Source organism: Vidua chalybeata, chromosome 4 (assembly GCF_026979565.1).
Source record: "Vidua chalybeata isolate OUT-0048 chromosome 4, bVidCha1 merged haplotype, whole genome shotgun sequence".
Lineage (NCBI taxonomy): Eukaryota > Metazoa > Chordata > Aves > Passeriformes > Viduidae > Vidua > Vidua chalybeata.
This window is the reverse complement of record NC_071533.1, coordinates 54426121-54447669: the sequence shown is the minus strand read 5'-3', so window position 1 is coordinate 54447669 and position 21549 is coordinate 54426121. Positions and strand designations below refer to the sequence as shown.

Sequence of the window (21549 nt, the reverse complement as noted above, 5' to 3'; positions counted from 1 at the left end):
CCGATTTCCTTACCTCACTTAGTGTGGCAAAGTTGTGTGAATGCTGTCTTGATTAAAATTATATCCTGTTGGGAGAAGACCTTTGACTTTTAGAGTCATATACAAGTGTAGTGATTACTGCATGGAGCTTTTTTCCAAATCTAGGTAGACTGCTATAAAGAAGTGAATTTGTTCACTTTCTTTAAGTTGTTTAAAAGTGACCCTGCTTACTGATACAGTGCAAGCTTTTATTTAAATTGCAGCTGTGGTTCTGTGATTTTATGGGGATTGGAAAACAGAGGACAATAATGAGAGCAGTGTGGGAGGATGAAAGCAGGTCAGAAAAGGGAGAGGGAGTTTCTAATTGAACCAGTGACTTGAGTGAGAGGGCGTGACTAAGTGAAGCAGAGCTTTTTCTATTGTGTTTTTGTCAGTATTATTTGATATAGTGCCAAGAGTGTGTACAGTGCTGTAGAGTGGAAGACTTGTTTCAAACAGATAACATGCTCCCTGTGTTGGGGGACTTAAATTCTTTAAGTATAGTCAGGGGCAGTACAGAATCATGCAGTACAAAGATGTGATAGTGCTTGGTTGGTGGCATTCACCCTGGAGCAGGTGGGTCTTTTTTTTTTGTTGTTGTTGTTAAAGAGGGAGAATGTTTTGTGTATTGATAAAAAACTTTCTGGTTTTGTGATTTCAGGGGCTGCTGTGCCCCCTGCTTCCAAAGAGTCACAGTGCAGTTGGACCACCCATCACTGACTCCTTACAGAGGAGAAAGGGACTTTAGGAGTAGTAGAAATCCATTGGTCATGTCCATTAGACATTTTTGATTGGTGTGGTTTTAATTAATTTTATCTCCTTTTGTAGGATGGATAAAAAAGAGGGTACCTTGTGTCAATAGTGTTCCAAAGCAAGTTGGCTGAGATTGGTTCTTTGTATGTGAATATGAAAACTGTATTTATTTTTAAAAATGGGTTAGCTTTTAATTCAACTCTAACCTTCAGGACAAAGTCTTTATAGCAATATTTATTACAGTAGACACCCTAATGAGAAACAGGGTTGAAGTGCTGCTGGCAGGCAAAAGTGAGAGTGAGTTGATGACTGCGTGTGACTCTGTTAGCGTGTGTGTTCATCCTGAAGCATGAACCAGCCTGGGATGGGTGAGCTGGAAGTTGTCAATCAATCTGTGTTGACTTCATCAGCCTTGGGAGGACCACACTTACAGACATAGTTGTGTCTAGAGGGAGCAACAGGGAGAGATAGGTGTCATTTCTTCAGCAGTTTCTGTACCTCAGCTGTGTGGTATTTTAGAAGAACAAGACAATGGAGTATTTAGGGTGTGAGTAGTCTAAGGATTTAAACACTCTTTACCCTATGATGCTGTGCAGATACTTAGGAATACAGGGTATGCTGGGTCACATTAGACTGTATGGCATTAAGTTACAACAACCTACAAAAATTGGTGGAGGGCAAAACCCCAAAAAACCTGTGGGACACAGAGGGGGAGTTGCCTGAGAAATGTGAAGAATGAAGGTTGTGTGGAACTGTAGGCTGTGGAGTATAGAGTGGGTAAGAATTACTTCATCATCATCTGTCCTTTCTTTTGACAATATTAACTAGTTTATTTTCGTTCTTAGTTTGTGTTTCCAGTGTGGAGGTTGTTTAGTGCTGGATATTACTGGTAATACAACTGTTTCTGTTTCCCATAATCAGACTTGTGTATATTGAACCCAGTTTGTTTTTGAGAAGATAAAACTTTCCTTCTGATGGCTTTTTTTTAGCCATTGGTATGGTTCATTTATTGTCTTCATCCATGGAGAAGATCAGTGTGAAAAATTTTTTGAGCATAGGTAATTGCTTGTGTTTATTTCCATGTTAACTGAATTCTTATATACAATTATATGTCTTTTGCATTAATCTCTTAGAAATTGTGTCCTTGAGGTGTTTTGGCTTTTTAATCTTGTGTAAAACCTGTAGATCATCACTTTTTTGAGCTCTATGTTTTTAGCACTGACATATCGTAACAGTGCACTATTTTCAGATTCATTTACAAATAAAGGATATCAGTATGGAATAAGATGCATACTGAGAACTCAAATGCAACAGTTATCTCCAGCAGGAAACATGTTTAAGTGCTGTGGATCCAACCACTGTATGAAATGTGGTGGCCTTATATGCCAGCTCATGCTGGATCGTAAATGGCCCTTTTTTTCAATACATAGGAATTCTCTTTGGGCCTGTGAAACCACCATATGGGAAAATGTTTTTTAGTTACAGATGATCATTTCCCTTGGGAGTTGTGTTCTAAAATGTTTGTAATAGACTATGGTTGTGTAGGTGAATGCATAGAAATATTTTCAGTATTTACATCTTGTCTTCATCAAAATCTGTGCACAGAAAAGTATACCTACATTAACAGACTATCTTGTATTTTAAAATGTACACCTGCTTTTGCAGTTGATGTGACATGTTATCCTAAATGTAGAAATCTGCAAAACCAAAACAAGTCTGATGTGGAGTGGCTGAGTCTTACCATGTAAGTTGTAATATGCTGTTCAACCCAAAGGAAGTGTTTTTAGCTAATGTCAGATTAAGGGATCGCTCCTGAGAATTAATGAGTGTGCCCTGTACATGGGCACTGTTGCATATGTTAGCTTTGATAATTTCAAGCATTTTAAAAGTCCATAAATATTAACTTTCCTCAGTGCTTCTTCAGTTATTCACTAGTTTGTCTATGGAAAGCAAATTGAAGCTGAAAATAGGCAGAGGCTAGACAATTCAAAGAAAAAGAGAAAATAAAGTCCCAGTGTGCTACTTAAATCCATCTTTCAGCTTTTCTCAGATGATGTCTCTGTTAGGAGCTGAAAAGGAATACTTATATATTGATCCTCAAACTTTGAATGGAAACCTGAGTATTTCACTTTCCCGGATCTTGGATAACCTCAGTAGGCCAAGTAAACCTTTGAGATCCTGTGGGGGGCTTGTAGTATAGTGAGTTTGTGGTAACGGATCACAAAGTAGCTTGAAATGAATTCTTTGAGAAGTATTTCCATTTCTCATGGTAGAAAGCAATAGAGCCTGTTACAACGAGGGTCTGGTTATCTGGTGCTAAGAGCTGAACAAACACTTGACAGACTTTCTAGCTTTCCAGATATATAGCAGTTACTTTAAAGCTGAGGGAGAATGATAAAAAATACCTGTAAATTACTTCTCTTATTTTAATTTCTTTCCTTAAAAGGCTTTTGTCTGATTATTAAGTCACAAACTTTTCTTGTTTGTTCACAAGTTACATGGCATTGCAAGAGGTCTAGGAAAAGGTTGCACCTGACAGTTGCCACTGCTTTTAGAACTGGAGTTAAGTGAAGCACAGGAATTTCTTTTGCTGCACTTCTGGCTGAAATGCACTTAAGAGTAGTTGAAATGGCAGCATTTCTTCTTCCCCAGTCCTATTGCACATAATGGTTTGTGGCATACTGGCTGTTTGATAGGTATTAGAAATGTTGGGACTTGAGCCTTTCACCAGACTTTTTTGTCACTTCATGTTGTTGGAGAGAAGTTGGATTTTCTTTCATTCTTTATTTCTGAATTCATAATATAGTCTGAGATGTTGCCAAAGACTATATAAAAATCTGGAGGTTTTTTATTAGACTCCTCGTGTTTCAAGCATTGTTTCCCTTGGATCTCCTCTGAGGAAGTAAAAACTTTCCTTGATCACTCTATTCTGTATTTTAATTTCTATGTTTAATATGCTGCATCTTACACTGCCTCAAATTAGTGACTGCCATATCTTACTTATCACAATGTTGAGACAATTGTGCTCTGGGAGATGGAACTGAAACCATTGAACTGAATGAACAGTGTGAGCTAAGTTCTGTCCAGGCCAGTTTCTTTGTAACACTTGTCTGGGGATTTTTTCCAAAATCCATACTGACGTATTATAGTCATCTCTTGTAGCCTATTAAAGAGTTCTTCTAACATGTCCTGCAGCAAATACGTACTGTGATATAACAGGACTAATAAAGAATTGAGTTTACTGTTCAGGAATGATATTAGGCCTTTGCTACAATCAGTCAAAAGCACCAGCAAGTGAGTAGGTCCAGTTGGAAGTGATCTTTCAGTTAGGTAGTTAGGGGTGAAACTTTTCCAATGAACACGCACTCTATGCCTTTTTAAAATCTGGCATTTGTTTCCCATGCAGAAGGAATCCAATTTTCTTTTCTCATTGTCCTGGGTGTGGCTGGGACAGAGTTAATTTCCTTCATAGCAGCTGTTACGGTGCCATGTTCTTTGTGACAGAACAGTGTTGATAACACACTGATATTTTAGCTCTTTCTGAACAGTGTTGGCACAGCATCAAGGCCTTCTCTCTTCTTCACTCTGCCTGGTGTCTGTCCCCCCACAATGACTGAGGGGGGTACATGGTACTGGGAGGCATGCAACTAGGCAGGTAACCCAAACAAACTGAAGAGATATTCCATGCCATATAATGTCATACTCAGCATTGGAGGGGAGTGGGATTTAACGAGGTTACCCAGCTTTTGCTTAGGAAGTGGCTTGGTATTGATCGTGGGTAGTGGTGAGTGACCCATTTCACTTTGTTTTTCTCTACTTCCACTTCTGCTTTCTATGTTAAACAGTTATTTTATGTCAACATACAAGTTTTCTTGCTCTTTATTCATGTTTCTCTCTTCATCCATCTGATGGTGAGGGGGAAATACGCACCTGGATCCGTTTAGTTACCTGCAGGCAACAAAGCATGATCTCTTCATAGTTGTGTAAGGCAGAAAGGAAATGGAGAGCTCAACACATGGGTATTTGTTTTGAAAGGAACCTCTAAAGATCATGGAGTCCAAATACCCTGCAACAAGTAGGGATGTCTTCAGTCAGATCAGGTTGCTGAGAACCCTGTCCAATGAATGTTTCCAAGGATGGGGCATCTACCAGCTTTCTGGGCAGCCTGGTTTTGGATACTGTGCTTTTGGATTTTCAGGGTAAGGAAAGTATTTACTTTTATTTTCAGTGTTGAAATTTTTAAGACACCAGGAAAACTTCTGTCACAAAAAAATAATTGACACAGAAAACAGTTACTGTAGTGTATTTTTACTACACTTTGTATATTCTGGAGTTGAATTTGAATGTTTTGCCTTGCCACAGATTTTTCTGGTGCCCCATTTCCCATACTGGTCTCGGGTCCATGTTTTTCATTTAACAATTCTTAGTTTGCAGCTCATGTCCTCTTAGTCCACACTGTTTCTACTGCTCCCCCATGTTGGCCTCTCCAACACACTTGCTTTCTGCTCAGCTGTTGTTCCTGCTGTAGTCAAATTTGACAACTCCCTTTTGCATTTTGCTTCTCTCGAGACCATTTACAGAAAGATCCATGCTATTCTGACTGGATGCCAAAAAATTGTGTCAATCCGTAGGCCAAGTGAAAATACAATACCTAATTGCTGAAGTTTGTCTCTATTTGTACATTTTGGAAATATTTTTTTAAGGCTTCTGTTCTCAGTACATAAAGGTGAATGGGCTTTCTCAGGGACTGTTAAAATGATGTTCTTGGCTGAAGACCAATACCGGAAAAATTTGAAGTTCATATTCCAGGCAGGAGGATGCTAGAGCTGTTCAGTGACCATAGATATTCAGTCAGAGTTGAAGATAGGATGGCATGTGATTTTTGTAGAGATTTTTTTTTTTTATAATTCTTTTTCTTGCAAATAGTAGAACTGCTTTGGTAATTTTCATTTATTTATTTTTCCATCCAAAGCTGACTTGACACATAGAATCATTGAATAAAAAATAAAGGAACCAAATCATTTATGTCCAGAAAAATAAGACAAATAATATAATACATATAATAACAAAAAGTTTGTCATGTTCAGTAAAGGCATACAACTAGATAGATGCTGAAAACAGTGAAAATTCATATTCCTGCAGCCATAGAAAATTGTAGTGGTATTGTATCTGAGCTAGGAATTCCAAATAGGATTTCACTTTCTGTATTGTCTGAAAACATTTGAAACTTACCCTGTATATTATGCCATGTGTTTACCTAACTTGAGAATTTAAAAAGTTTTGAGTAAAACTATGTACTCTACTGATAAGATTAGTGTTACTTCATTTGTTAACTTCCATACTTAGTTGAAGGGCAGTAAAGAGATAAAAGGAGAAAGAATGTTTCCTTACACTTCTGTGAATGGGGAAAAGAATTTTAAATGGCAAACTGGGACTTGCTTAATGAAAAGTATGGACTTGAAAATAATTATTTGGGACATTATATTGAAGAAAGAGTTATGCCTACAGTGCAAAGTGTGGAAGTGAAATTAATTTATGCAAAGCATCAGAAGACAAAACATAGGAAATAATAGAATACTAACTGGTGGTTGGAAAAAAAAAACCAGGACTGGGAAAAGAATTAATTAGGACAAGTATAACTTGCTCCAGTAGCAAGTGATTATGGTGTGACTAATACTCTCACTCATGTGCTGTACACCAGTACAATGTGTTAGGATATACTGATAGAATACAGCTTGAATTGATGTGAATGAAACAGCAACTTGACTGTGTGTCTGTATGTCTAGAATCCCAATACAGGACACCTGAAAGAGCATTTAGTCTTGGATAGTAAAATTTTAAAAACCCAGGAAATGAAAGGAACTTGGTGAGCATTCAGATATAATGATGCATAACCTCTAATTAGGACTCCAAATTACATATATTTATCCTGTCTAATAACCTCTTCAAGAATAGAATTATGATACATTTTAGTTTCCTCTCCTGTACATTTTTGTTATTCATCAATCTGCATATTTTCAAGATGAAAAAAAGGAGAAATGGAAATACTGACTAGATAAATTCCAGAACAATGAAATCCAGTGGAAACCTACATAAGAAAAGTGTTGCAGTCTCTGTCATGTCTGACAGGTAACCTTGGAATGTCTGAACTGGCTCATTTTTTAACATACCAGTCAAATATGAAAGTGTGAAATAGCAGCAATTACAGCTTGTGCAGTGGATGTCATTTAGTACAAAACCATAGATATAATGTGTTTCTTGCATTTTCATCTGTTTTAACATCAGAAAACTTAAAAAGATTCTTAGTCTTTTCTTCTGTGTAGAAGTTGCTGATATGTTAATATATGTTTCTGAAGGACAGAAACTAAAATATACAATATGTGTATATTGTCAGTACACATCTCTACATCAGTTTGCAAACATATGGAAAAAATAAACCCGATGAACCATTAAACAAAATACATGTGATACTTTTTAAAAGAAAATTTGTGTCTTTTTTGTATATTTGAGTTTTGTAGTGTGACTGAAAATCTGGCATCCTGCTTTGGATTTCCAAAGTTGCTGCTTTGGAATATATCTCGTTCACAGGAGTATATATACTGATCCATGCCTGCTAGTCATCAGTAAAGGATAAGTAAGGAAAGGATATGAAAGACAGGGTAAATGTAGACTGGTTTGGGTTTTTTTAAACTCATGCTATTTTCTTTGCTGCTGGTAGAAGATACTTTACATTTTCCTGAGAACAAGGTTGTAAAAACAGGATCATTATACTTAATAGAATCGAATTGAATTCTGTATCAGATTTCTGTTTAATCTTTTGAGCTTACTTCTGCTTTCAGCCTCCACAATATTCTCTAGCAAAATGTTCTACAACTTAGTTTTGTGTTTGTAGAGCTAGGAAAAAAATATTCTAATATTAAATTTTTGGTGTTGGATATATTTCCCAATTCCTGTGTTTGTGAGATAGGAGAGAATAACTATATCCGTTCCACATTTTGCATGTCTTGTATCAGTCTCTTAGATCTTTGCATCTGTTTGTCACTTTTCTCTCATACTCTCACTAGAAAGCTGGAGTTTTAGCCAATTGGATACAAAACTATTGATTATTCATACTGACTTTCATGCTGTTACTACTCTGAGATTAACTTTTTCCCACTGCTGCAAGTTTTCAGAATTGTGAGGTTGTGGCAGAATAATGCCATGACATGGTGATGTTTCAGTTTCCTTGATTTCATTCTTCATAATTTTTGAATTTTAACTTCTTTAACTATTGCTGTTGAGCTAGGGAGGTGAATATCTATGGAATATTTGAAATGATTTTGTAATGATGCAGGAAAAGGCTGTTCTTTGACACCATGGCTATGGTACATAACCATCAGTCATCTGTCAAGACAACATTATTGAGGGAAAGTCGCTGAATTTAATTTAGAAACAGTTAACATGGGAGTTAAAATAAATACCAAGATGCAATTTCCTCCTATTCTACCTCTCTGTAATATATATTGAAAGAATAATAAAAGGTTTACCCAATTTACATCATCTCTTTGAAAGGTTCGTGTTGCTAAGGGTAGCATTTATATGTGTTCACAAGTTGATTACAGTGACATCAATAACTTCATTTTTGTGTGGAGGAGGCTGGGGAAAGCTGGTATATGAGTTAGGGAGGTACTGCACTGAGCATCAGATCAGAGTTTGCCCTGTACATCTCGAGAGTGACTCAGTGCTTTAGCTCTGATTCTGAAGAATGGGGATTTTGGTACTTTTCTCCTGTGTTGTATGTTCAGGATTTGACTAAAGGAAAAGATGAAATTTATTTATTTCAGTAATTGCAACTGAGTTGTATAGCCTCTTTTTAGTAATTAAGCGTATGTGCAAGGGGAATGTATCTTCTGCACTCGAGTTCTGCATGGGCATGTGTTACTTTAGGGCAGAGTTTGTCTGTAAGGGGGTTTTTTGTGTTAATGCAGTTTCTGGTGTACTAAGGTCCTCATCTTGGATTGGCTCTATTGGCCACAGTACAAGTAGTAAGTATTGTGTGCATAATGCCTTCTTTGCTCCAAGGTAAGCACCTCTTAATTTTTTTTTTTGTGGTTAATTGAAACGTGCAGAGGGATTGGAACAAAGACAGTAGTTGTGCTCAAAAGCAGGGAGCTAATCTATAGGGATGTTGTTTATAGAGTACAGCTTAAAGGTAATCTGTTCTCTAGTCAGAGAGTTACAGACCCTCTGTCAAATAGGATGATCCTGGGTTTTCAAGGGAGAGCAGCACCTACACAGATAGTATGGGGGAGCTGGGATATTCACCTACTCACACACTTTTCCAGGGAAAATCAGAGGCACGGGGTGTGCTCAGGAGGCGGCTAGGCAGATCCTGAAAAGATAAGTGTTAGAAGCAGAAAGGCTTTGGATGTAACTTTCCCGCTGCCAAACTGCAAAGCTGTTTGGGTTTTCTAGTTACCTTTTCTGCATTACAGCTATGTCTATGCAGTGGTGCATACCACAGAGAAAAATATAATTTAAGTTTGTTTCCAGTAGACCTCAAAATTTAAAATGTATAAAAACAAATCTCACAGCAAGAATTCTGATTTCATTGTTTCATTTAAAATTAAAATCAAGCCAGAGAAGTGACCTGTATATTAATAACAACAAAGTAAAACATGAAGGGAATTTGTCTGGTTGGAAAAACAAATTTTTATTTCATTGTTTAAGCTGAAAAGAAAATTTGGCTTCATGTCATTTATTCAGTTTCTCTATGTGGACTGCCAGTGTTTTTAGAAAAGTCTTGAAAAATAACTTCAAAATTGGCTGAATGTTTTCACTGCCCTGTCAGGAGAGTGCTATTTAGCTCAGCTGTATATAAATTATAATAGTTACATATTTGTACATTTCTAGGATTACAGAAATTAAATTGGAATGTATGAAATCATTCCACAATCAGTGGCTGTAGAGTCCAGGACAGATTCATTGCACGAACAGGGGAATTTCTTGTTACATCACTTAATGAGCAAATTCTTGTCCTAAGGAGCCTCCAACACTCTTGTAGGACAATAGTAGGAAAGGGTTCTTTTCCCTCTCCAGGAAGCATGAAGGGAAAGCTATGCCCACCTATAAAACGAACTTGGCAAGTCATAGGGATATTTATGAACACTGGCAGTAAAAGCACAGTCTCTTATGTCTCTATTTATTTTTAGGCAAAAAGGTGTTAAGCTAAGCCTGTCTTTTTGTTGTGCTTTGGTTTTGCGTTGTGGGTTTCTTGGGGGTTTTTTTCCCCCAGTCTTTGTCATCATTTTAGCTTGTGGTTGCACTTCCTCACCAGGATTAGCAGATGTACATTGCTGGGTGCAGCCTTCCTTTTTTCAGATCTTTCACCTGACCATTTAGTTTTAATCTGAGGATGGTTTTGGTAATGAAAATGTATCTGCCATGTGTTAATTTGGTGTCTTATGTAAATCAAGACTTTCATGGAAAGTCTTAGCCTAGTGTAAAGAATATTCTTTCTCTCAAGGACGGTGTTGAAGCACTGAAAGAAGTACAGCTGTCTCAAAACACTTTATGGCAAAAAAAATGTTGTGTGTATTGGTGGCTATTTATGGATCAAGCTTGGCTACATTCCATAGGAGAGATTTTTTCCTGTAATTCTGTACTGGCATGTATGAAAATGTTGTCATCCTTTTTGTAAGAAGTCATGAAGGAAAAACAGATTTTTGAGAAATTGTCCTGGTGGAAAGCATTCACTTATTTGTCAACACAGATATGTCTGTTAATTTCTGTATGTTTGCAGTAACTGCTTGTTGATGGCACTGCTGGTCAATTCTATGGCAAAGATCTTCTGCTTCTTTACATTCTTGTGATGTCTGAACTTTCCAGAAGTCATTCTGAGGGCAAATGTGACTTCAACAAAGAAAGTTACCTAATGTTCAAATAAGAAAAAGCCTCTGTTGTTGTGGGAAACGCTGTTGCGAGGAGGTGGTTAATATTTTAATAGTGATCTTATCTAGGAAATCACAAAGAAAAGATATAAAATTCTAATACAATTTCAAAAATTGGGATAGCATCTTACTATAAAATTATGTCTAAACACTTTTGGTTTAAATTAGCAACTGCTTCTTTTTTCAGGAAATTTGGAGAGCGACCTCAACCGAAACGGCTCACAAGGTAAGCATTAAAGAAAGTCAGTATTTAACAATTTTCTGAAGTTACCTTTTTCATTCTCAGAAAAATTAAGTTAAAAATTCATGGGTTGCTAGCCCTAGAATTTTAAATATCAAAGCTTTTCAATTATACATGCAATCAGCAGCCAGAAGTACAAGTTTTAACAGACTGGCTTATTTTTAATATGAAACTCAAAATGAATTTTTAGAAATGGTGTTCACTTCTTGTATCAGGTTATTGCAGGTTATATTGTAGGATGTGGATCTGCTCATTTTCAAATCCTCAGGAATGAGCTGATTTGTTTCTTGAGTAGAAGTGAGGTCATGTAACCCTTTTTGCTGCCAGAATTGAACACGGTGCTGTCAAGGAGTGATCTGAACCAATTTTTGGTGAACCTCAAGACTATCAAATAGAATTATCAAGTCAATCTATTCTGGAAAGTGTTTAGGGTCACTGGAGTACAGTTCTTGATTTGGTCCTGGCCTGCCTGGGATGTATTTACACCAGAAATTGTTAAGAAGTCACCTTATTTTTTCAAACTGCTTTAACATAGTCTATGCAAATATTTATTATTCTGTGCCCCAAACTGTGCCAATTATAATTAGCTCTTGGTTTTAAAATTCACTATTTGCTTAAAAGCAAAAAAGGATGTGCCATTTGTTTTTATAGTTTTGTGTGGTGATAGAGGAAGCCTCTTGTCACCTCATGACAGCCTCTGTTTTGAATGAAATGATACTTTATGTTAGCACATGATGGGGGGGAACATTCACATTTTGTGCTGTGAATATCTGTCTCACTGCATTTCTGGATAAGTTTTAGGTTAGCTTGTCATCATTAAACTTCATTTCAATGCAAAATTAATCCATACTGACTTACAAGTATTTGAACAAACATGGTGGTTTCTTGTTGGCCTGGCAGTCTTCACGGGTATTTGAAGATACAATGGTTTAAAGTAATGAGCTGCTTTCCATCTTGAGTAGTAACATCTATACTATAATCCTGAAGGTATTAATAGAATTTATCTTCCTTCATTTAAAAAAATGAACAAAAATAGAATGTATCTTCTGTGTTTTAAAAAGAGCAACAAAAAACAAATGAGTGTGCAATGAGAGCTTTTAAATAAGTTTTCTATTTACCATAGTTACTCTAAATTTCATGTGCACGATTTTAACTACTAGGTATGCTCATTGCTCTTTCCTGAATATAGGGTGGGTATCTGAGAAGTGCCAGCCATCCTTCAAAGCAGCAGTTTGAAAACCTTTCCTGTGATGATAGAGGTTGGAAACAAACAACCTAACTTTCCTCTGAAGAGTAAACTGCTGAAACAGAACAACTGTCACCCAGATTTTTAAAATTGACTTGTTTATGCAATGCTGAAAATGTGTCTGTAAACCCTTAAAAGCATTTAGTTCAATTATTGAAAAATTGCTGTGGGATTTTTGTTTAAAGGCTGCCTGGTTTGACTAATAATCTCCAGCAGAATAACACTACTCTGTTCATACTATGCTAGTTGGTTTTAGATGTAAACTAGTAATACTACCTTCATGAAGAATTTTAGGATTGAATAATGAAAAATGTCACATAAGATATCAGTGGGAGGAGTTGGAGGGGAACATCACTTGTTCTCACAGGAGCTTGGATTGTACAAATCCACTGTAGAAAAAGACCAATAGGAAACATAAACTTTCTTCCTCATACAATGCTAAATAAAAATTAAATAGCACCAAGCAGTTTTCTGTGTTTGGTTGCTGGGTTTGGGTAGTTTTTAATAGTAGTCAAGTAAAAAGGTTTTAATACAACAGATGTACCTCATTTAGTATGACAGTACTCTCAATAGAATATTTCACATTGTCAGATTAAAAGTTTTTAAAAAACTTAAATGCAGCTAATATATATCATAATGAAATGTATAATAATAATTTCACAGTGAATTATGTTTTGGGGTTTAGAATATACTCTTAAAAAATGGCTGTAAATTAGTAAGTCTGTGGGCTTTGAAATAGTTATTCCAGCTGTACTTTCATGGATAAACATCAGTTTTACCAATGTCAAATGTAAATAGATCAAGTTAGTCCAAATTTGAAACAGCAATTCAAGTCTATTCTCTGTTCTTATATCCTGCTATTTACACAGAAAATCGGCTCACTAATCACTAGACATTAATCATGTCTTATGCAGGCGTGACAAACACAAGAATTTGCAAAACATGATTAGCAAAGCTGAATTGTCGTTGTCCAACCCAGCCCTGGCTCAATCTACTTGCTTTTCTCTATGAAACTATGTGGGTATTTCTTTTGGAAAAGGTCTGCTCAATTAAATACTGCTTTCTATCTCCCATGATTTTTTTTTTCACTAGATATGTTTGGTTTTCTAGATCTGTCCTAAGGGAATTCAATAGTTAGCTCTGTTCACAGAAAAAAGACAAAAATCCAAACAACCAAATGAAAAATCCTTCTTATGCAGGGTTTTATCTTTTCATATAGATTCCTGATAAATTCATAATTTATTTCTCTGGTAGATGACTTTGAAGATGAGTGCATTGGTGGGCATTCAACCCACAAAATCTCCCTCAGGAATTGGTGTTCCTGCCAGCACTCCGGCACAGCTGATCCCTAGGGTGTTGAATTTGGCATGCTGCTTAATGAACGGTTAGATTATTATACAGAAGAGTGACTGGCTGTTATTGTTCTCTCACTTCTCTCAAGGAATTGTTGTTGGTGTGTTTGAGGTAATTACAGCATTTATATAACATCTGTAATTACAGTGATGATGAACAATAGAACCTTTTAAATTTTTTTTTACCTGATTGTATGCAGAAAGTAGATATTTTCTCTAAAAAACCAGGTGAAACAATATGCTGAAGAATTTAATTTTTCTTAGTATCTTCAAAACCAAAAGAAAACTTGTATATAAACCTTGCACTGATTTGGTTAAAAGCTTAGACAATTTGTCCTTATCATGAGATACTAAACAGGTCATGAAGAAAATATGTAACTAATAAAATGTGTTCTAATTTGTGGCATGGTGCTTAATGAAACAGGACTTTAAACATGGTGTAATTACTGGCATTGGTATGATTTTACATCACAAGTTGTTTTTTTTTTTCCAGAAAATGTAGTAATTGTAAATGATCACAGACCTCATATTGCTAGTTTTGTGTAGGATAGTTACTTCTTTTTCCTGTGTAATTGTCTTAAAAAGTGAGCAGACACATCTTGACCCTGTTAATGATGGCCTTTTTGGAATTTCAGGTCCTGGGGTTTTTCCCTAAAGCTGTCTTTGTTTTGTTGTAAACAAAACCAAAAGAACTTTCAAAGCTTATATTTGTGTTTTGATTTTTAGGGAAGCAATGCGAAATTACCTGAAGGAGCGAGGTGACCAAACCGTGCTAATACTCCATGCGAAAGTTGCGCAGAAATCATATGGAAATGAAAAAAGGTAACTTTTTATGCTGTACTGAAATCTGTCTGCAGCTGGGAACTAAGGAAACTATACTGTGTAGTTGGGTGCACAGTGCTTTGCAGAATTCCTCAGATTGCACTGTAGTCTGAAGAAACATAAAATGCTTCCTCCTAAATCATTTAATTATGTACCAAGTACTCCAAACCTATAGTATTCAATGGAGCGATGACAGTTTCTACCAAGAGGTTCCCTATCTGTGGGCAAAGCTTTACTTCATTGCCTAAAATTGTTCTCATTTTAAACCATCCATTTTAATGTTGGAGTAAATGAGGTGATCAACAGTGAATACTTGTAGAGAAGTTTTTTTCTGAATAATTTCACATTAATATGAAAGGGAAATTGCTAGCCTCAGTAAGATAAATTTCTGAATCACATCTGTAATAAGTTTAAAAAAATGATAGGTCAATCATTACTGTATTTATGATAAACATTTCCTTGCAAAAATCAATACAGTACAAGTTGCAATTATAGGTACTTTTCTAAAGGACAGAATCTGCAGGAATACATGAGAATGAATGCTTTTTAGGCAAAGGTGCTTTTCCTTCAGTCTTCTCTTGCAGTCTTTACTGTGTGATGGTTTTTTTGCATGACTAGTAGAAGCAAATAGGATGCTCCTTCATATATGGGCTTGTAGACCTAATAGTTGCATTTGTTTATGCAGGTTATCTCTGATTCATCTAATTAAGAATAGAAGCATTCAAATGAGTGTAGAAATCTTGAGAGCTTTATAAAAGAAGATCAGGAAGGAAATAGTTTCTTGATGGTTATCAAATAGTATGGTGCTGAAATGATTGCTGTTGTGGTATGGGTATGAAATGAAGATGTGGAATCAGTCACCAAATCAATCAGGTTGGAAGGGACCTTGGGAGGCCATCTGGTCCAACCTAGAGCACATGGCACAGGATTGCATCCAGATGGTTCTTGAATGTCTCCAGTGAGGGAGACTCCACAACCTGTTTCATGTGTGGTCACCTGCACAGTAAAAAAGTTCATCCTTGTGTTCAAGTGGAACTTCAGTGCATCAGTTTATGCCTGTTCCCTCTTGTCCTATACATACTAAGGTTTCATTTTTTTCAGTTAAATATTTTATTTTTTCTTAAGCTGTAACTTATCATGTTGACTGTCTCTAATACTGTTCTGCTAGTTCCCAGACTGTCAGCATCAGTAATGATGTCCTGTTGTTATCAGCATAAAGGAAAGTGCCAGTTATGAAATCCTTGGATCTATGTATGCCCTAAGGTACTTAGTAAAGCTGAATGATGAATTATTATATTCCTGTTTATTCTTTTCTTTTTTTTTTTAGTTTTTAAATTGTGTCAACTTTACTTATAGCAAACTGTGGCCTTTGTTTCTTCATATTTCTGGAGTAAGCAAAATTAGTAAAGTTTTAATACTGCTTTGTTCAACCCTGCAGTCAAGTTTTCATAATTTTTGTATTCACTACCATTTCTGAAGTGAGTTGGTTTGCATACATCTTAGAAAGAAACTTATACCCATTTTTGTAGACAAATTTCCTGTTTTCCATGGGATTTCATTGTGGCATAGATATCATCTGGTTATTTAAAGAATAACTTACTTTGTATTACTTTTGTAATGAGGAATTCAAGTTTCTTAAATTTGACATCTCTTTCAAGTAAATGTAGAACTTGAACCTAGACAAACTTCCACCTCTTGTTCCAGTCTTTATTTAAGTCTTACTTGTTGCGAGGTCATGGAGAATACTTGCCATTAGCAAACTTTGCACATCATAATTAAAAGGTTAGCACAATAACTACCTTTCAGTGTTTTAATGAGTGTTACTAGATGGTGAAATACTCTGTTAAAAGCTTACTGTAGATGGTGCAGATCTCATGTAGTGTGGCCTGTTTTAACAACACTATTCCAGCTTCATGGATGCAGACTTTCTAGGTTAATTTGAGAGTTTTCAGTACTTTTAAGTAACAGGAATGAAAGGAGTTGACTTTGTTGAGTCATCCCTTCATATAAGTCTTGCACTTAACAAAGTTAATGGTTTTTAGCTTCACAAAGAAGCCAGGAGGTAAGGAGCTCATGTTGGGCTTTAGTTGAATTTAGGACTTTATGCCTGATGTTTCATGTTGGATGACTGTCACCTTTCAAAGGCATTCAGCTGATAGAGATTCAGATGCTCTTTACTCTGATGAGTGTGGGTATTTGGCTTGCACTTCTTGTATTGTTTTCCATATTTACCATTTACTGAGACTTCTCTCTTCAAAGTCTGAGCAGTGTGAACATCCAGTAGTTAAAGGACTGAGTGTTTTGGATTCCAAGGTATAGTTCATCTAAAGACTGTGAGCCAGGTTGGGATTTTGATTGTGCTGCTCGGAGTTAAACATGATCACTGCTGATTGGCATGAGAATGCTGTAGCTGCATCTTGTTTTACAGCTGTTAGTGAAGGAGCTCCTATAATTTCTGACCAAGTACTTCCTTTCTCTGAACTGAGTGTGCCTCTGGATAAAATTAATTATTGAGAGCATAGCTTTTTTTCAGGGCTTACCCCATGGCTCCACTGCTTTGTCCTTAGCACTGTAGTACCTAATGATTGTTTGTTTGTTGTCACATGGAGTTCTTTAGTGGATGTTGTTAGTTCTTTGATCTCCTATGAGGAAAGATTGCTGAGCAGTTTCATTCTCAGAACAATGTGGGTAATTGGCAAACACTTGGAATTTACCAACTAGCTAGAAGAAGCATATGAATTCTCCTGAAGGCAAAGCCTTGTATAAGATGACCAGAGAGATGACTTGGATGATGTGAAAAAGCAAACTTTTGTGACAGAAGCCTGTGGTTTGAGGAGAGCACTGAGTGCATCTGGATGAGGTAGAAATGACACAAGTGGATCATATTTCCCTTTAAGCCCTTGCTTCCTAGCAAGTTCAGTTGGAGTAGCTTCTCTGCTTGAAGTACCACATTTCCTCTGTACTGATTGACTTGCATTGACTGAAGGAATATTGTTCTTTTCTTTATGTTTATCTGATTTAATACAGTGTTTTCAAAATTCAAGCCTGGTTCACTTTTTCTGTATTGGATAGAATATTCATAGCTAATTTCTTCTGTACATGAGTTCGTGGAATGGTAAATATGAAGTTAAGAAGACCCAAGACTGTAGCTGTCTATGCCTGAAAGCTGAAAAAGAGGTAGATACGTAAGAAAGAAAACCCATTTAAATTGTGAGTGTCCAGAGTCTTTCTTCATGTTTGTAGTTTTAACCAAACTTAAAATTTTAACAGCTTTAAAAGTTTCTTTGTTCAGTAAATTTTCAAACATTTTTCTCTGTGTTCTAATTTTAAGAGTGCTTTTTGTTGTGGTTTGTTTTCTCTTCATCAGTGGGTTACACCTTGTTTCCTACAGGTCTTTATTGCCATCTAGTGGCTGTAGTTATTCAAAGGACTTGGTTTAGAATAAAGCTGAAATGAGAAAGGGCATGAAAAAAAGTAGGCATTTTTTTTCTTGTCTTCTGACCAGTAAGATAAATACAAAAGAGTATATAAGGAAAGAAGGTAAATGTGTCATGTTCCTTATGGTGTAATATTTGGAATAAAAGGGATTTGTTGGATTTTTGTTTTGGTTTTGTTTGATGGTTTTTTGTTTTTTTCCAGAGCATTGCTCTGTTAATAAAGGTTGACACTAATTTTTAATCCGTGTATAACTTCTTCATCAGGAATAGCTTATAGATGATGACCATGATACTTCTGAAAGAGGTTCTTAAATATTTCAGCTGTATACCTATTGGTGTAACACCTACTTTGCTGTGTTGTAAATGGAACAAATGCAAATGAAAAATTTTGACTGCAGATTTATAGTCAAGAAAGAAGGTTTGAGGAGTTTTTTTGCCTGAAGACAGTAAATTTTTTGTTCATTTTCATAACCACTAAGACATTTTAAATACCAGTAAGACTTAAAATTTGGTGATTTGTTTCTCTGACAGAGAATATACGTTATTTGTGCCCATTAACCAAAAATACTACATAAACTTGCAGTTATTTATATGTATTCTTAATATGTGCATTTAATTATGGTATTATTAACAACACTTGGGTTTCATCTATTAAGAATTCTGTAACTTAAAAAAACAGTTTGTATCTGTCAAATACATGTGATCATGCTGAAAAAAAAGAATGCTGAATAGATGAGATAAATAGGAGTGTTACACTAGATTTTCATACTAAAGCTAGCATTAATGGTGTTTAATAGAAATAAGAATCATTTAGGATGAAAAAGGCCTCTCAGATCATCCAGTCCAACTGGTTACCTGGCACTGATCTTTCTTGACAGGACTCCCATAGACACTTTAGAAACTGAATAATTTTGTCCTCTAATCATTTTCCATGACTTTGAGCCCACAGTTCAGTTTACTCCCCTGCCCTGACAGCTCCTGCCCACCGGCAGAACTGGCTGCTGCCCCAGTGTGGAGCCTGCTCCCCCTGCCAGGAATTCAGTTGTCCCAAGCCCAATTTAAAAAAATGAAAAAAAGAAAAAAAAAAAAAAAAAAAACAACAAAAACAAAAAAAAAAAACCACCAACAACAAAACCAGAAAACCCTCACCTATAAGGTAGGAGTCATTGTTGGGTTGCAGAAGTGTGAAGTTATAATACTACTCTCCAAACTGAAATAAATAATTAAAAACTTTTTCATGTTCTTCTCCATTACATGCCTCCTTAGCTACCTCACAACTGTTTGTACTCATTCCTCTTTATCTTTGATCATAATGAAATGATGATAAAAACATAGTAGCTTGTTTGCTAACTAAAACCATGACTTTTCAGGATTTGGCCTTTAACAATTTGCAGAAACTTCAAGATCAATGCATTGTATTATAATGCTGAATTTAATTTAGAACATATTGCTGTAAGTAGCATCTAGACTGATTAGAGTTAGTGCTGCTGAAAAACTAGGTCTTAGTTTTTATACATACTGATGAAGATACAAAATTATTCAATTTAAAAACTGGGGAGAGATTTATGTATGGACAGAATAAACTCCCTTCTTGCTTATGACAAAACTTTCAGCATTTAGGAATTGTAGTCAGCAGTTGTCCATTAAATTAGTTTGTGGAACTGTTCTGTGTGTATTAATTGCTCCATCATGTTAAGCACCTGCAAAAGACTATAATAACTTTTGAGGCCTTTTTTCCTTTTTTTTCAGAATCTCTTTGGAAGGTGTTTTGTAGAGATGCAAACTGTGGTATATATTGAACTGGAAAGATTCTCACTGATGGTGCATCTACTGCTGATTTTCCTTGCTTTTTTTTTTTTTTTTAATTTACATTTTAGAAAACCTTCAAGACAAATGAAGGGCATGCCTGTATAAACTCAAGTGCAAAGTGTGAATGTGAAAGCATTGGGTACACGTCAATTTGTTTATCTGGAAAACTGTGTGTAATTCCATAATGTGTTCTTTGTTTTCAGATTCTTTTGTCCTCCTCCATGTGTGTATCTCATGGGCAGTGGATGGAAGAAAAAAAAAGAGCAAATGGAGCGGGATGGTTGCACTGAGCAGGAGTCACAACCTTGCGCCTTTATTGGGATAGGAAACAGTGACCAAGAAATGCAGCAGCTGAACTTGGAAGGAAAGGTAGAAAAACTGTAATAAACCACTAAGATAACTAACTGCAAAGGATATTATAGCTACATGGTGCATATTTCAAGGAATGCCCTTTCTTATTTTTGAATCATTTTCTTTCTAGGTATTGCATAATGGTTTAAAAAAAAATCCCTCAAAATACTTAGGACAATTGAATAGTTGGTTTTGGCTTATAGGGTCATAGCAACATTTCATTTGTAGGTTGTTGATGCAGACTCAGTAAACTGTTAGGTTTTTTGGTAGGCATCAGTGGCTAACTAAAATATGGTTTCTGGTCCTACTCCTTGGCTTGCATGAGTGGATAATCTTATCAAGGAAATATCAGAACATCTGCTGCTAGAAGTAGTCTTTAAGTCCCTTTGTCTAAAAACACAATTGAAGTAGAATCTTTAAAATTTAGTAGGCTATTTTTACAGTGGTGTAAATTGCTTACAAGATTTTTTTTTTTAAGTTATTTGTGATGACTTAAACAGTTGGAATAGAACTAGCAGCAAAAGTGTTCATTTTACCTGGCTGTTTTATTAAACAGTATTTTATAGCTACCTGGTATTTCCAGCACAGTCTACCAGAAATGCTTCATATATTCAGAATAGGAAAAGAATAAAGAATAATTGAAGTTCTTTATGAGATTTTTTTTTTTTAATTCTATTGTCACCTAGCATAAACACGTAGCCAAAAGTAACTTCCTTGTGTTTCAAAATCCAGTCATTTCCCATCCTTTCAAGAAAAGTTTAGCTCAATACATTTTCTGCACAGGCAGTCCCTTGTGCAGAGTCTGTACAGCCCTAATCAAATGTAATTTTTAGTAGTGCTCTTGACCCCTCACAGGTGGCTTTGACACAGTTATGGTCTCCAGTCGTCTCTTCTAGTCCGGGTAAGGGTCTTTGGAATGATCATAGAGTAATGAGGTTGAGTGCAACACTTCACAAAGCTGAAACAGTAGTCATAAAAGAAATGCATAGGGAAGAGATGAAAAAAACAGGTTCTCCTCTGTTTTAGAAACTATTGCATCAGTTTTTCTATTTTATTCATAATTAAATACGCATAGTTTCTTGAACTGGCTTGGCTTCAAAGAATAAACCACAGTATGTTTTCACCTACAGAATTATTGCACTGCCAAAACATTATACATATCAGACTCAGACAAGAGAAAGCACTTCATGTTATCAGTAAAAATGTTCTATGGCAATAGTGATGACATCGGCGTGTTCCTCAGCAAACGGATCAAAGTCATCTCCAAACCCTCTAAAAAGAAACAGTCACTGAAAAATGCAGACTGTAAGTATTTCTCTGGTTTTTCTCTATTTAGCAATTAATTTTGTTTCATACTTTTTTGTTATGTGTTCTAAGGTCTGACTACAAGGGAAATACATTGAAATTTTCAACTCCCGTTTTTTTGCAATATTTCAGAACTGTACACATCATTGTATTTTAAAATATTCCAATATACATAAGTTACCTTGTTGAGTTTTATGCAGTCATGGTTAATTATTTAGTAAATATAAAAGCCCCACCCAAAGCCCCTTGTATTTTGAGGAATGAATTAGTGTAGACAAGTGTATAA

At 35.8% G+C, this 21549-nt stretch overlaps 1 protein-coding gene across 6 annotated transcripts in view; it reads left to right on the top strand.

Annotated features, from left to right (window-relative positions):
- RBPJ (recombination signal binding protein for immunoglobulin kappa J region) overlaps nucleotides 1-21549 on the top strand; it is a 140467-nt gene that overhangs the window by 104612 nt on the left and 14306 nt on the right. For all 6 annotated transcript variants that reach the window (XM_053940183.1, XM_053940186.1, XM_053940185.1 and 3 more), the window contains exons 2-5: nucleotides 10888-10926; nucleotides 14266-14361; nucleotides 19811-19976; nucleotides 21089-21263. In XM_053940183.1, coding sequence (XP_053796158.1) covers nucleotides 10888-10926; nucleotides 14266-14361; nucleotides 19811-19976; nucleotides 21089-21263 — 476 coding nt within the window. The remainder of the gene's footprint in view (nucleotides 1-10887; nucleotides 10927-14265; nucleotides 14362-19810; nucleotides 19977-21088; nucleotides 21264-21549) is intronic.